Source organism: Lonchura striata, chromosome 30, assembly GCF_046129695.1.
Source record: "Lonchura striata isolate bLonStr1 chromosome 30, bLonStr1.mat, whole genome shotgun sequence".
In the NCBI taxonomy this organism is placed as follows: Eukaryota; Metazoa; Chordata; class Aves; order Passeriformes; family Estrildidae; genus Lonchura; species Lonchura striata.
This window is the reverse complement of record NC_134632.1, coordinates 6,001,633-6,018,151: the sequence shown is the minus strand read 5'-3', so window position 1 is coordinate 6,018,151 and position 16,519 is coordinate 6,001,633. Positions and strand designations below refer to the sequence as shown.

Genomic DNA, 16,519 nt, shown 5'->3' with positions numbered 1-16,519 from the left:
ACGTAGGGAACACCACAGCTGTATTTCCAATTATTTTTAACTTCAGAGCAAACTTCTTCCACTGCTCTATACAATAAACTAGAACTACTCAAAGCAAAGAAAAAGAGCACAGGCAACAAATCCACAGTAACTTCATTTTCACTCAAGGATTTTCAGCACAAGCCATGTACTAACACACTTCAAAAACCTAAACCATCTGATTTTAGAAAATCCTGCAGGGTACAAATAGTACAATCACTTGTGGCCAGCTTCAAAGATACCTACTAGCCCTTCTCCAAGTACAAAAAATGACAAAATAAACATTTCATCAGTGAACAAGAATCAAAGTCTAGAGAACAGGGCAGCAAGCAACTGCTCCCCAGCACATGTCTGTGACAACTGTCTGGCTGATATGTCATTAAATTCAGTGATCAATTTGCACCAGTTGCGTTGTTTCAATTAAGACTGTCCAGGGAACTGCCGGAGTCACCATCCCTGGAGGTGTTTAAAAAACATGTTGATTTAGCACTTCAGGACATGTTTTTGTGGTGCTGGTTGATGGCTAGACTTGGTGACCTTAAAGGTCTTTTCCACCCTTAACAATTACGCAATTCTATAACTTAACGTTTGCACAACCATGTTTGGCACAAGGTGAATGTTGTAAGCAAAATAATAATGTTGTCTAGGTCATGAGAGAGAAAGAGACCTCAGTTACAATAACAGAAGTTTCAATGCATTCAGACTGCAATGCATTCCACTAGGGAAACTTGCCAACCAGCACCTGTATGGAGCTGTCTCCAAATGCTGGAGTCATTTGTATTTCGTTAAAGAGCTCGCAAAATTCAAGAATGACACAGAAATGGAATCCTTGTAAGAAAGCACTTCAAATAAAGAGACAGCTTTGAAGGCAAAGCCAAATTCCATTTCTGCTCACAATTCGCAATCAACCAGAAGGCAGCTATGGCTGTGCACCCCAACAGGAACACCCAAACTAACAGCACGGAGTTTGTTCCTATATTTATTGCATCATTCCTTTCCTATCATCCTTGTCTGACCATGTAAGTTCTGCACTAATGTCTCTGAAATGCTCCACAATCACTAGAGCACAGAGCTTGTTACCCACAGCAGCTGGTCCTTTTTCAAAACACTCCCTTTTCTCCTCACTTCCAGGACACACATGAACCTGAAGGCAAGAGTTTTAAAAAGGTTACATTTTTGTCTGAATAACAGTATATGTTATATATCAACTGACCAATGAAATAAAATATTCAGCTAGGTGATGAAAACCCATCCTGCACCTACAAACATAAAAATTACATTGGGCAAATCTGACAGTAGGCACCTGTCCTAACCACGTTAAACGCCTCACAAAACTGCAACTGGAACGTAGTCAAGATCCTTCTCAATTTTACTCTTCATATCGAGTCAGAATCAGTCAGTAATTACAACATAGCAAGCACTTGATTGTCACTAAATAAATCCATTTAAATTTCCAAATTCATTGTTCAGTCCCCATTGGCAGCTCTACAGCAATGAAAAGGAAACAGACATCCTGCTGTTCAAATAAATTATGGGATGAAATAGAGATTAGCTTGTATTTACCTGCCAGTTTAAATTCTTATTAAGAGACTTAATGAGGCTTTCCCAGAGACAGTCAGAGCAATCAGGTGAAGCCAAGGCTGTGTTGTGTGTGCAGCACATCCTCACCTGCCCAGCACAGGGCACCCGGAAGGTTTAGGGTGCCAGCAGGCTGTGACTGAAGAGCGCCAACTGCATCATTACTTTAAAAAATAACAGTGTAAGTCCAGCATGCTTAGATATGCACATATAGTGTGCATATACTAAGAATAGTCTTTGCACAGCAAAATTCCAGATCTCCTCTGCTCCTCAACATAATTTTCCACAGCACTGAGGTCCAGCTAAGTTTGCAGGCATTGCTTAAATTCTGTGTTTAAACCAGATGCACATTGTTACCTCAAAAAGCAGATTTTATTTTTATCTCCACTTATTCATGAAATAAGAAAAGCCTTGCACTTTGCATTTAGAATTCAAGAAAAGCCTTGCATTCGGCATTTAAAACTCAGACTGCCAGGTAACAACGAATGCTGAATCTTTTCAGATCACTGTATTCTGAAGCAAGCACTCAGTTTTCATGTCCCAATTTCAAATTCTTTAGATAACACCAAGTTCTGTCAAAGAACTGGGTGGTTTTTTTGAAAACAGTTTCTGTCTTTGCCATTTCCTTAATATTCAACACCTCCACAGCCCCACACCAGGAAGAGCAGCAGAACTCTTAAGAACATAGTTCAAATAGAAAAAAATCATACATATTTGCCAAAAGATAAATAAAGATTTCAAACAAATTTTCTGCCACCCAAAAGATAATTCAATAAAGCAGAAAGTGACTCAAGTCCTTCTTTTTGCTGCATTTCACTCACTGTAAGAAACAGCTCACAGAAAGAACTTCTCATGTTAAAGCTTTTTTACTATTCCTACAGCATGACACTTCACATCAGAGATCAGGTTTTGATGTCTGAATGGAAGACTAGCCTATTTTTAATATACTTTTCACTGAGAGAACAATTGGTAGTTCTGAATACTTTGCAACTTCCCTGTGGATACGCTAGCCACACTTGTGTACAAATACAGACTGATGAAAAGGTTAATGAATACCCTGAAGATCCCATCCTCCACTGCCCCCAACCGGCCCCCAATGTCTGATAAAAATAACTCCATTTTAAGCAGTGTCTAACACCACAGTTTAAACAGGGGCTCATCTACACAACAGTTTTCATGCTCCCTCATTTCAGGTTCCCTCCCTCTGCAAAGGCCAGAGAAAGTAAATAACCTCCTGCTTCGTACCAGACACACCTGTCTCACCTGTATTTTGTTAGAGAATTTGTGTTAAAATCTGACTGTTGCAAAATCTATTAAAGCTATGCAAATCACAGCACGGTAACAGAGTTTTCCAGTATCCACAGAGTTCCAATTCTCAGTGTTTCAGATAAGGAATTGTTGGAGTAACACGAATGCTTCCAATGCTTCTTTACGAGGCAGCTGCCAGCTCCACTGTCAGACAGCTAACAGCTGGAAATAAAGAGCTGCGCAAATAACTTTTTAAAAAAATGTGCTAAGAACATTGTTTCAACAATAAAAATACCTCTGATTTACAAACAGTTGTAGCTTCAGGTTCAAACCACAGCTTGATTTTAAATAAACCCAGAGCAGACCTTGAACCCACCAGATCTGACTAACGTCCACCAATGGGGAGACACCAAAGGCCAACCTGAGCTGTGGCCACAGGGCATCTCACCTGCTGTCTGGCTGCTCTGGGAGGGAAGTTCAAGGTTATTTCCAACTCAAGACCCTGCACGTCAGCTTACAGGTGATGTTATTTCTGCACTGCTGTTGGCACCACGGAAGGGCTCTGGGGCACAAAAACAAGTTGTCACCACACTCTCAAACACCTTTTGCAAGCTATTTACTATGGCAGAAAGATAACATGAAATATTTAAATGAATAAGGCCATTCAGTCACCCAAATGAAGTCATAGTAAAGCACTCCCAGTGTGGTACCTTATGGCTGAGCCAACATACGTAACTTTTCTGCTAAGTTCCTCAATTCCATATTGACAAAGTGACAGGAGATTTAAGAGATTTATGCTAGAAACACGAACTTCATTTTGAATCTGGACCCTTTAAAGGGGTTAAAAGACATCCTTGGCTGTGGAAGACCCACATATACTGAAACATTTTGCAGAACAGAAAAATATATCACACAGTACAGTGTAAATAACATTCACTTCACTGCATTTATTTGCTATCCTGATGAACATTATGAATCCTGCCCTAATGAATTCCTTTAGGTACTAGCAGCTTCTCCTAATGAGCATTAATTAAACTTTTCCAGCATCTCTACCTTCACCACGGAAAAGTAATTACTCACTGCTGACCTACAGAGAGCGAAATAAAATACATAGGATTAGGTTTTTTTAGAGTGAGTAACTAGGGCAGAGAGGAAAGCCTGCAATTTAGAGTCAAGTTGTGTAGTCCGTAATTCCACAACATGACCAATACTTCAGGCCTAGATTGAGTAAAACTGTTTTCCTGCTGCCTGTAAATAAACCACTAAATAGGGTTTAATAATAGTACCCAGGTGTGTCAAGGACATAAATATTTGCCTTTTTCAAAATGTGTAAGAGGACACAGCACAAGCTATTACCTCAGCTGTTCTGCACGGTTTAAACCCCAGCTGCACACACCCATCCACAGTTCACACCTTATCTAGTAGGGAATATATTTTAAAAATATTTTAGTTGTATATCTGGTATATTATTGCCATTTAAAACAAAAAGTACACACATAAGTGGCATCTGAGTATGTCAGATCTTAAGTCACAGAACCATAGAATCATCATAGCATAGGCTGGGATAAACCTTTTTTTTTTTTTTTTTTTTTTAATTTTTTTTTTTTTTTACACAGGGACGAACACTTGCTATGAAAGAAAACCACAGCAATTCTGTTGTCAAACTTATGAGTATTTTTTTTTTTAATATGCCAAATACAATTCATTGAAGTTCACGTTCCAAACATCATCTTCTAAGGAAGCACTGTCAACCAGAAGGAAAGCCAAGGCACTACATCTCTCAATACATTGCTTAGCACTGGAACACATTTGATTACTTACTGGTACTTTTCCTCGATGGCACCCAAGCAATTTTCACAAACAAGTCCTCCCTGCACCAAAGCATTTCCAATCTAATCTCACTGAAAAGAAGATTAGTGAAATTACTGAGAGATAACAGTTGCAGCAAACAGAGGTAAAAATACTTCCCTGGTACTTTTGGTCAGCTGATTTTTGAGGAATTCTTTAGAGTAATAAAGGATGAAACAAGCCATTAAACATAATTCCCAGGACTCTGCCTCTCTTTTACATAACAGGATTCTGAAATTCCTCCACTGCCCCCCCACCACGTACATGCATTAGGAGGAAATCATTTCTACAAACCTAAAACTTTAAGGCTTAGTTATTTCCTGATAGTTCTGTGGCTTTAGAGGAAATAAACTGGATGTTAATCCTCTTGCATTTAATGAATAGTACCAGCACACTCGGCTGCTTTTTGCTGCAACAAGGTCATGGCAAACCTCATGTATAAACAAAGCAAAATTGCATCTCTGGGCAATGAAATCTCAAAGAGAGGGATGGCTTAAGTGGTTTGGGTTTTATTGTTGTCTATTTGGGAAAAAAAATTTGTCAAAATAATTTTTAAATCCATAGAATTAAAATCATAGAAACATTTCACACATTTTTCATAGAAATAATTTAGAGGAGGAAAGTACTTAATCAGCATATCGGCTTACACCAAGTTCAAATAATTTACCAATGGGTTTATGCTTTGGTTTTTAAAAATGCCAGCAAAAGAAGTTACATACATGCACCTCTATACTCAGCTGCAGGACAAAGCTGGTAGGCAAAACCAGCTGCACAAACACCAGAAACGTGCCAGACACAGCACATGGCCCTCACTTCTGCTTCAGTTACACTTTTGCTGTGATCTTCCAAAAACTCCTGCAGGGAAAAGGAAATCTTATATGAAAACAGGCACTTGTGCTTTGTTTCAATTAGTTTTTAGTTTTAGAGAGATTTAAGAGACTGATTTTCCTGCCCAGACTCACTAAGCTGTATGCTGAACATCCCTCCCCTGATAGATGTTGCGTGTCCAGAACCCACAGCACACACCCAAAACACCATGAGTGCTTTTTCCTAAAGTCTGACTAAACTAAAGCAACTACTGAAGAGACACTATACTTTTACAGGGATTACTAAACTAGACAGCAAACCACCCAGCCATCTAAAGATCACATCATAGAATCCCAGAAGTGTTTGAGTCAGAAGGGACCTTAAAGCTCATCCAGCTCCACCGCCTGCCATGGGCAGGGACACCTTCCACTAGACCATGCTCAAATACATACTTCATTTTCTTATCTTTAAGTTAACTTTGTGAAAAACATCACACAAAGAAAAGCACAAAGTTGCCTATCTGCTGCTTTGTCTGTTTCTTTATAACTTTTACTAACAGTCTTAACCACCACAGGAATTTCATTCTCAATGACTTACAAGACTATGTTCTTTATACTTAAAACCAAACTCATGTTATTTTTTTCTTAGAATACCAAGAATTAAAACTCATTTAATTATTTGGATTCACCCAGTTGCCTGATTTAATGAACTAAGACAAACATGTTTGCAAATAATCTAAGACCTACTCAAATATCTTAAACCCCATATTATAAATTTCTTTCTGGGAATGTTTTTGGTCGTTTGCCTGAAGCCACAGCACTGTCAGATACCTTGCAGCAGTTGATCTCAGCTTGAGGCCACTGAAGACTGAGATGCCCCAAGTTACTCCTATGGTGTTAATGAAACATTTAGGAGGAGCAGACAGATTTCAAGCAGGCTTAAGTTTGCCACACAAAACTTGGTGACACTGGAAAATTCAGACAAACAAGCTGGAAGTTACTGCTCCAGAGGAAAAAACGCTTTCTAACCTAACAGTACTTCCACTAACAACTTAATTTAATAAACTACCTCACTGTATCCAACAGTAATTAAGCAGCTGCCTCAGAGAGAATTTTTTCTCTCATCTGTTCTTTCATCAACATGAAAGAGATACTTTTAATATGTTTCTTCTACCTAAACACAACACTGGTGTTTCTGCCACTGTGTCCTGCTCCCACCTTGCTAGAGGATGCTGAGAGGGCCGTGATGGTTCCAGCTTCTCCCACCAGTGACAGAGACAGTAATGGATAGTCCCAGACTTACCAAACCAACCCAGTTTTGTACTACTGCAACTGTGGCTTTACTCAGATTTTGTTAGGCTCTCACATCAGGGCAAACTAGTCTGGATTTCATCTTTACTAGCTCTGAATGCACTGGATATAAGAAGAGAAATACTAACTGACAATTCACACAATCACATTAACCTTCTTAATTGCCTCTACCACCTTTTTGAGAGAATACTTCATTACCATTTTGACAGAAAATGCATTTCCAGACTCCAAAATCCAGAATACTGCTGATATTTATATAGCACTCCCAATCCATATTCATCAGTCACCAGCTGCCAGGCTGACTGTATTTATTACCAAAGGTAATAATAAAACAGCACTTTAGTAGAACACAGTTAGAACCACCATTCAAGTGCACCATGATCTGACAGAATTACAATTCAAGCTTTACTTTTTTTTTTTTCACAAGTAACTGAAGAGACACATGAACTCTGAACTTAAATTCTTTCACTTTTTAACTGTATCTCAAGAAAATAACTTACAAGTAATCAAGTTAGATGAACTACACTATTCAGTGACTGAAGAGTGATACAGGCTGAGTAGTAAACACACCAAGGATTTTCAATTTGAAGAAGTTGCATTCAACTGAGAACAATCACCAACTCATAAAAAATTACAGGCTTGACAATAATACATATTGAAAAGTAGCCTTAATCAATATTTTTTAAACGTAGCCCTGAGAACACACTTTAAAAGCTTCCTCTCAGAGTTACAACTAACAACCTGGCTGTGCTTTGCAAACAGAATCACATTTCCACACTAAAACATTGCCTTAACAGGTTGCATAAGCACAGTGATATAAGCCTGAACAAAAGCTTGCTGTGATTGAGTTTCATATTAAAAGCTGCACCTGGACAAATGGCAGAACACAGCTGTAACTACTTGCATCTGCACCTCAAACAACTGGGGACACCTTTACACAGGTTTTACAACCCTCTTCTTACAATTAGTGCCTTTAGAGTCTCCTTGACAAACACTCTTCCTAAGATGCTACCCTTTCCACCTAAAGTACTTGCTCCTGCTTTAAAAGCTGGTCAGACTGGAAGCCATGTTATCCAACTTCTGCTAAAATAGCACGTGGGAGAAGATCCCATTTCCACCACGACCCACAAAGGGCCCAAAGAAAGATCAATTTAACACAAATTCAAACACCAATTAACAACAGAGATGACCAATTACCAGTAATTCTTATTTTTGTGATGATGTAACAGATCAACACAAGTCTGCAATCTTCCTATTGCATTTTTCCTCTCACCTGTTCAGTAGAACTACATAAGGAATTGACTCACAAATACAAAGAGCTCCTATTTTACTGAATTCAAATCTAGTATTCTCAAGAATACGGTTGCTTTGAAGAAGAAAATTGTTCACACTCAGGAAACAAGAAGCAATTTAACTAACAGTCCATGAACACAAGAAGATATTTCTTAAAAGGAAGCATTGTGAATTAAAAACAAGAACTAGAAGAATGAATTTAAATATCTTCAAATACAGCAAAATAAGGAAAACTAGACTAATTTTTTCACCTGTCAATTTGAATGTACAATCCACGTCACATTTTAAGATTCTATTTTTTTAAGTTTTGCAGCTGAAAAATAACTTGAAGCAGATGCTTCAGTAATAAAATAGCACAGTGCATTGCACGTTATATGAGCATCACTTGCTTACTTTAGGAAGTTTTCAAAAAGAGCTTAGTTTCAAAGTCTTTGTTTTATCAAAGCAAAATGAAACTTCCTTGAAAAAATTAAGGATATTGTATCTTCTGAGATAAACCACAGCCATTTTCTACAACTGAGTAGCATTTTATTAAATCCAGACAAGAACTGAAAAGTCATACCTAGACAAAAGTCATTGAGATGAAATCAGCTGTTGAAATAATGACTTCTAATAAAGGTTCATCTTTAGTTCATTCTTGACTTCATTCACAGATAAAAAAAAAGCCTCCTGCCATTGCAGAGCAGCAGCAAAATTACTCTTCGGGGATTTTAAGCAAGATCTCTGCTGGCATGGACACCTAAGGTTGGTGGGAGCTGAGTAAAAACACAGCATAAACATGTATGGAAGAATTTAAATTGAAACTGTCTACCTGCACAAGGACAGCTCTTTCCAGGAATATCTGAAATACAAGGCTTGATTGTACAGTCCCGGTGAAAATCTGATTCCCCTAAAACAGGGGACCCAAAGAGGTGGGTTTAGAGAACACAAACAGCACCACCTGCCCCACCACGAGTTCCAGATAAATGCACTATCCTACAGGGTCTCTCCTGAGAGACATCAAGGATCAAAACAGAGAAGAAAACTGTTCTCCTGAAGGGAACAAAAAACTACAATTTAGTCGCAAAAGCCACATGAGGCCTCCTTCAAAAGCCACATGAGGCCTCCTTATCATCAGAAGTGACCACACCAAGAAAAAGCAGAATCATTAGAGGGCATTGTTGGTGCAATCATTACCACAGCACTCATCACAGTAGAATTTAAACAAGGAAGTATGTGAAAGGGAAAGGCATTAAGGTCTTGGTTAAGAGTACATTTATATAAAGAGCAATATTAGAAGCAAGATTATAAATTACATGAACATCCTAATACCCAGCGGTATTAGCGCTTAAAAGTCCTCTGCATCCATACACTTAAGGTGCAAACTTTTTGTGCAAGGCAGCTCCAAAACTTATACAGGACAGTTTTAGAGAGAGAACAGCAGAAAGCATTTCCCCTTCAATTTTCTTTTTCAAGACAGCAACATTTGATGAAACTGGGATACCTCCATTCATTACAGCAGACCTGTAGGCTCTGGGCTTCTCGTAGCATGATCAAATGACTCAACCTTTCTTCTGCAGTCCAGAATGGGTCAGTTCCCCACTAACTCTCAAGCAGGGAGGGCAATTTTCCACAGCAGCACTCAGTAGCCTCTACTCAACACCCACAAAGGGCTGTGGGACCTGAGCTGGATGCACAGGTCCTCAGGCTTCCCGAGTAACACTTTCCTCTCTTCCACCATAGACCACTGCCAGCTTCCACAGAAACACAGAACTAGGGTAATGCCTTTCCTCTGAGAGACAAAATTATCCTAGTGTATGTACTCTGGTCTCTGTTTCAACATGGCACCTTTAGAATTCATCCAATTTTGTGAAAACCATCAGGGAGTGTGGCTCGCCCTCCTCTCTGCATTAATTGCTACACATGCAAATGTTTACCCCCACATGAAAGCTTTGTGCCTACCTTAAGCATAAGAGGATATGTAAATGAACCTCAGATACTTGGCTTCAAATATTGTGTCTCAAGTGCTGAATCCTGCTCTAAGTCACTGGATTTGTCACCATTTTCATTCATTCTGCTGCAGAGAAAGGACCCCCCACCATGCACAAACCGAGTCATAACATTGCCATTAATCCCTGCTGGTAATAGAGACATTAGGGATCCAGGCATTAGGGATTCATCACAGTCATGTCAAAAAAATGGATCCAGCAATAAGTTGTCTTCTTGTAAGCATCTGTTAGATTCTGATCAGGAAAGCTCTTTGGGAAGGTAAGGCCACAGACTTAAAAAAAATCAGTTTTGTATAAGTACATCCACCTGTCAATCCTCTCATCCTCAACACTAATGCTCTGTAATTCAAATAAAGCAAGAGATCTGAGGCACTTAGAGGTGTCACATCGCAAAACCGCAGACAATGGTGGAGTGCACACAGAGCAGCAACACACATCCGCTTTGCACTAGGGTGTACTGAACCCTTGGAAACTCCATGAAGGACTGGAAAAAGATCACATCAGTTCTGTCAGTATGAGCTGGGATGTCCTCCACGTGTTCCACTGGGGAAAGAAAAAAAATCAAAGCACAAACTGACACTCACCAGAGGCCAGGCAATCCTGACTGGAGACATAAAATAAATACAACAGCTGGAGGAAGAGCTCCAGCCATAATTGAACAGAGACTCTGAAACAAATCTATAGGAAATCACAGTTTAACAGCTTCAGGAGCACCGGAAAAAAAACTAAGTCCGAAGTACACTTTTCATCCTTTTACATCTTGCTGCATTTTTTGATTAAAGATCAGTTTTGACACAATGGAGCCAACATGCATTCACTCCAAAACCAAGGGACCCAACTATGTGCTCTGGAAATATTTCTCAAGTGGAAGAGCCACAGGACTCTCAGTTTCCTCCCACATTCTCCTTATAGTGGACATGAAACCATAGTAATTGACACAGAGTAGTTGTATTCATCAAAACTCCTTAATCGGGAAGGAGAACACATTCCTTCCTACATAGTATCTGGCAACTCAGCCTGTAGAAAGAGGAACTCGTAGATATCAGTAGTTTTTCTTACTTTAAGTCTCCAGTCTAGTTTTGGTGTATTTTGGTTACCATGCTGCTGTGAAGAAGGCACTCAGGGTTGTACTGATGAGTATTTTAGCAATCCCATTTGCACATACAAACATCTTTCTGCCTAATTCTGAATCATCACAGAATCATCCTAAAATGGTTTTAGGTTTTAAGGGACCTTAGAGACCATCCAGCTTCAATCCTCCCACCACGGGCAGCGATACCACCCCTAGATCAGGTTGCTCAGGGACCTTGAATATGCATGCAACCATAGATTTTATGTAATCACAGAATCACAGACTGGTTTGGGTTGGAAGGGACCTTAAAGACCATCTATGCCTAAACCACATTTCTCCAAGCTCTGTCCAACCTGTCCTTGAACGCTTCCAGGGATGGGACAGCCACATTGTCTCTGGATACCTTGTTTCAATGCCTCACCAGCTTCACAGTAAAGAATGTTTTCCTGATATCTAATCTAAACCTACTCTCTTACAGTTTGAATCAATTCCCTTTTGTCTTATCAAGACCTGTGCATCTAAAACCTTCCATCTTTCTTGTAGGTTCCTTTCAGGTACTGGAAGGAAAGTAGCTTATCCTATAGAGGATGAACCTAGCACTCAAATACCATGGATATGACTAGAACATTCTATTTCACTAATGGAAATAGAAGACACTGCAGCAGCACTGGCCAGTTACAAGGCTAATGCCCTAATCCAAGTAACACCAGACAGGGAAGGTCCTTGAGCACACAGCAGCCGTCGTTTGAATGCATGTAAGCAGGCAATTAGCTGAAAACCAGCACTACCCAAGCATGGCTAAAATACAAATGGACTCATTAGGATGAGCTGGCCCCTGGCAGCTTGCGTGCACATCTATACAGATATCCCAGTGGACAAGCTGCCCTAGCTCTCTGTATGTCTGTTTTGCACATCTAATCAAGATGATGATAACGAACTACACATAAAAAGAGGTACAGTTATCATCTCAAAGTTCATCTAGAATTTAAGTTTTATTTAGACAGCTTAGATCCCAGCATCAGTCCCAAGTGCCACTGGCAGAATACTCAACACTGGACTTCCACAGACTATGCTGAGTCAATCCCCATTGATAAGAGACCTGTAGATTTTCTGGCTAGTCTGTACACACCTGACACCATCCTCACATGGAACACGATACTCAGCCCTGATACTCAGCTAATCAGGTTGGACATTAGGAAGAACATCTTCACAGAACGGGTGATTGGGCATTGGAATGGACTGCCCAAGGAGTGGTGGAGTCACTGTCCCTGAAGGTGCATAAGCAAAAACTGGAAATAGCACTTAGTGCCATGGCATTGGTTGACAAGACGCTGTTAGGTCATAGGTTGGACTTGATGATCTCAAAGGTCTTTTCCAACCTGGCTGATTTTGTAATTCTGTAATAAAGATAGGACAAGAATGGGAAGGACAAATTCCTCAATCAACAAAATGGTCCGTTGTTTGTGATGTGCAATTAACAGATGGCATTCCAATTAACATTCATATCCTTCAAATGTCTTATTAAACAAGCCTAAACAGCATTTTGAAATTTCCATTTTAAATTTTCTATGAGCTTGCAAGAAGTATCACAGATTTTACTACTGTCAACTAAAGCTGTTACTGCCTTTTAATGAAGGAGTGACTATATTATGACTTGAACTAAAGCAGTTCAGATCCTGCTGTTCAAAGCCACCAGGTCACCTGCACAGACTTCACCTGGAAGATGGAGCACCAAACTCACCCTTTAAAATGCACAGGCAGATTGTGGGCATCGAGACCTTAGAAACACCCTACACTTCAGATTCAAGGAGACAAATCCCTCACTGTCAGTCCCTGACACTAGATTCCCTCGGACTTCTATCCCAATAGCACCCAAGCCTGAAGAGCCATGGGGCACACAAAGGTCTGCTGGCAGAGCACTCCATGCCTTTCAAATGATGGTTTCAGTTTTGACTGAGGAAAATCATGAAACACAGGACCCTGAAATGCAGTAACACAATTACATGTCTTTGAGAATTCAGACGTATTATGTGCCTACCAGGGACCACCAGCTCCTGGCCCTCACTCCCTTCATCTCAACCACCTGCATGGTCACATGCACCTTCCCAGACGCCTTCCAAAACTTGGCGGGTTTGGATAGCTCTGGATCAAAAGGGAAGCCAAATTCAAAGTCACAGGTCTTCACAGAGAATGCCTTGTCAACAACTTCCCTAATTACATATACCCTGACTGGAAAATTGCCATTGTGCAGCTGTGGCAGCCTTGCAAAAAACAACCAAAACCCAGTATATTTTAAAATACTGTATTCAAGGACACTAAATCTAACTGAGAAAATGACTACAAAAATCATCTGATGCGGTACATATGCTCCAGTATGGGAAAAATTGCTGGTTCTGAAGATTTTGTTTGATCTGTTCCAAAAGTTACATAAAATCAGCACAAAAATGCTATTTCTCTTTGTACAACTCACCAGCATCAGGTTTACAAGCTCTGGATGACTATGCTAAACAGCACAGGTCCTTACAAGACTCCAGCAGCAGTTTTCTTCTGTTGAAGAAACCATTCCTCTGTTTTAACTAGTTACTAAGCCACAGGAGAATTCTGCTCTTCTATTTTGGCAGCTACACTGCCACACCATGCTCACTCAGCAAGAGACTCATCCAAGTCAGTGATACCTTACTGAAAGCCTATTTGAAAATCCACCTCACCAAAATACTCGGATTTGATTAAACCAGCCAGTGAAAGCAGCCCACTCTGCTCATTAAGTGGTATTGGTTCACATGCCCAATGTTCTATTTCTCTTCTAAAACTCAAATTTTAATCAACTTGCTGGAATCACCAACCAGCCTCTGTTGACCTTCTGGACTCTTTTCTTATCAGTACTCTATACTCCCCACTCCTCTCCCTTTCACACCACCCAGAATTTAAGGAACAGGCAATGCACTACTGTTAATACCTGGAAGCCCTCATGAACATCATCTAGCTCTTGCCATTTTCTACTGCTAATTGCAGCTATTTCTTCTAAATATTTTTTGCCAGTTTGACATTGCTGTTAAGAAATTACCAGCACAAGAATACTCCCTCCATAGGAAATACAAGAAATCCCTATGAACTATAATTTCATCTTTCACAAGCTTTCTCTTTTAAAAAGAGATTATTTTTTATCTTAAACAATTTGTCTCTCTTTTTAAAATCCTCTTAGTTCACATCTAACTTGCAGCTGTTTTTTCTTTTACATTTTCTCCCTTCAGAAGGGACTTCCAATTTTGTAAATAAAGACCTTTTTCAAAACCTACCAGGCTTCTAAGATGTGTGTCTGTTTCATGGGATTTTTTTTTGATTGTTGCTTTAATTTAGCAAGTTATATGAATCAGGACCAACAGCACAATCTCTATATGGAACATGACTTTCCATTAGTGGTCAAACAGGGAAAACCCGACTTAAAATACATATTACATGAAGTCAGAGAGCACCCAGCAGTTACCAAAGAAGAACAAGACAAGTGCTCAGCAAAGAAGCACTAGGAGAAATATTATAGACCCTAATAATAGAGATACTGATATCCATTGAGATTCAGAGAAAAATACTTTTTCCCAAGACACCTTCTTATAAGGCAGCAGGCTCACATCTGGTTTGCCTGACCAAGAAAGCAGAAGGTACCTCTGGAGCTCATGAATTAACTCATGCAGCTGCAAGCGCCACTATTCAGCATTACTCTGACATTTAACAGGCACGTTGATAAATATGATGTTACCACAAGCACTAGCTAATTGAAGTGTACTCAAAAATAATACAAATCTGTGGAAAAAATAACAGCCGGAGTTTGTTCTCAGGGCTTTTATCTCTGCCAAGTGGGAAACTAAGAGGATGAAGCGATGGCACTCCGGTGCTCCATCCCGGCCATTCCCCACCCACCCTCGACCTCTGCAAGCAGCGGATTATATAAACACCACGGAAAGCACCTCCTGCACCTCCGAGAGGAGGACGCAGGCACCAGACCCTCCAGGGGCCATTGAGTCACCCAGAGCCCCGCGAGGGTCACACCCGCACAAACGCTGCATCGCGAAGCCGGGCATTCCGGACGGGGAGAGGACCCTCGGGAGAGGCTACCGGGACGGGACTGGGGAGAGAGCACCGTCCTGAGGCCGCCCCGAGACTGCGGGACCGCCTCCTGCCTTGCATCACCCCTCTCGGCAGCGGCGCCTTCCCGAACCCGCGGAAACTTTCCCAGCGGGGCACCCGCGCCCCGGATTCCGCCCGGTTGCCTCCGGGCGCCGCTCCCCGCCGCGGCCCTCCCGCCGCCCCAGGGCGCCGGCGCGGCCGGGCCTACGCGCGGCCGGCTGGGCGGCGGCGGGAGGGCCTCGGTCCAGCTCGGCGGTGGAGGGCGCTCACCTGGGCGCACGGTCTTGAGGCGTACGGGCTCCCTGAAGTGCCGCACCACGGCTAGCGTGTCGCGGTGCGTGAGGCCGCTCACCGGGGTACCGTTCACCTCCAGCAGCACGTCCCCCGGCGCCGGCGCCTTGCCCGAGAGCAGCGCGGGGCCCGGCGAGTCCTCGCCGCCCGCGGGCAGCCGGCCCGCCAGGTACGGGAACTCGCCGCGCTCGGCGCCGCCGCGCAGCAGATCGGGGTCGGGGCCCGCTGGGCCGCCCCAGGACACCACGCACTCCTGCACCTTGCTCAGCCAGTGCCGCTTCTTCCGCAGCGTCTTGGACATGCCGCAACACGGGGCGACCCTACCCACCCCGCGCTGCCGCCGCTCCCGCCCCGGCCGCGGCTGCCGCCCGACTGCCGCCCCAGCGCGCCGCCCCGCCCCGCGCCGCCCCGCCGCCCCTCCCCGCCAGGCTCCGCTCTTCCCGTCTCCGCCGCGCCCTGCCTGCCTCGCTGGCCGCGCCCCTCCCGGCCCGCCGCGCCCTGCCGCCCCTTGGCCGCGGCCCTGGCGCGGGGCTGCCGGTCCGAGGCTGCGCGGGTGCCGGGCCAGGCCGAGCCGGGGCACGTAGGGGGCTTAGACCTGGCCCGCCGGGACCCCCAGGAGCTGCGGCACGTTCCGGGTGTGTCCTCCTCGCCCGGAAAGAGCCCCTCGGGCAATGCCCGCCTAGGCCGAGATACCCCCTCATCCGGCAGTTCCCCCGCCAGCGCCCGTTGCAGCAGGGTCGCTCTCAGCGAGGGCTTGCGTCGTGCAGGATCTCTCCTCAGCCAGGAGTTCCTCAGTCAGTGCCCATCCCAGGCAGGGTCTCCTGTCACCCAGCATCTCTGTCGGGATCTCTCCTCAGACAGGAGCTCCCCTCAGCCAGGGCCTTATCAGCTAAGAGCTCCCAGTCAGCTCCCACCTAAGGAAGAGTTTACCTTCAGCCAGGGTC

At 42.8% G+C, this 16,519-nt stretch overlaps 1 protein-coding gene across 2 annotated transcripts in view; it reads right to left on the bottom strand.

Moving 5' to 3' along the window:
* Positions 1-15,955, bottom strand: part of MAGI3 (membrane associated guanylate kinase, WW and PDZ domain containing 3) — a 53,691-nt gene extending 37,736 nt beyond the window's left edge. For both annotated transcript variants that reach the window (XM_077789098.1, XM_021539518.3), the window contains exon 1: positions 15,555-15,955. In XM_077789098.1, coding sequence (XP_077645224.1) covers positions 15,555-15,876 — 322 coding nt within the window. In that variant the 5' untranslated portion in view covers positions 15,877-15,955. The remainder of the gene's footprint in view (positions 1-15,554) is intronic.
* Positions 15,956-16,519: the final 564 nt, after the last annotated feature.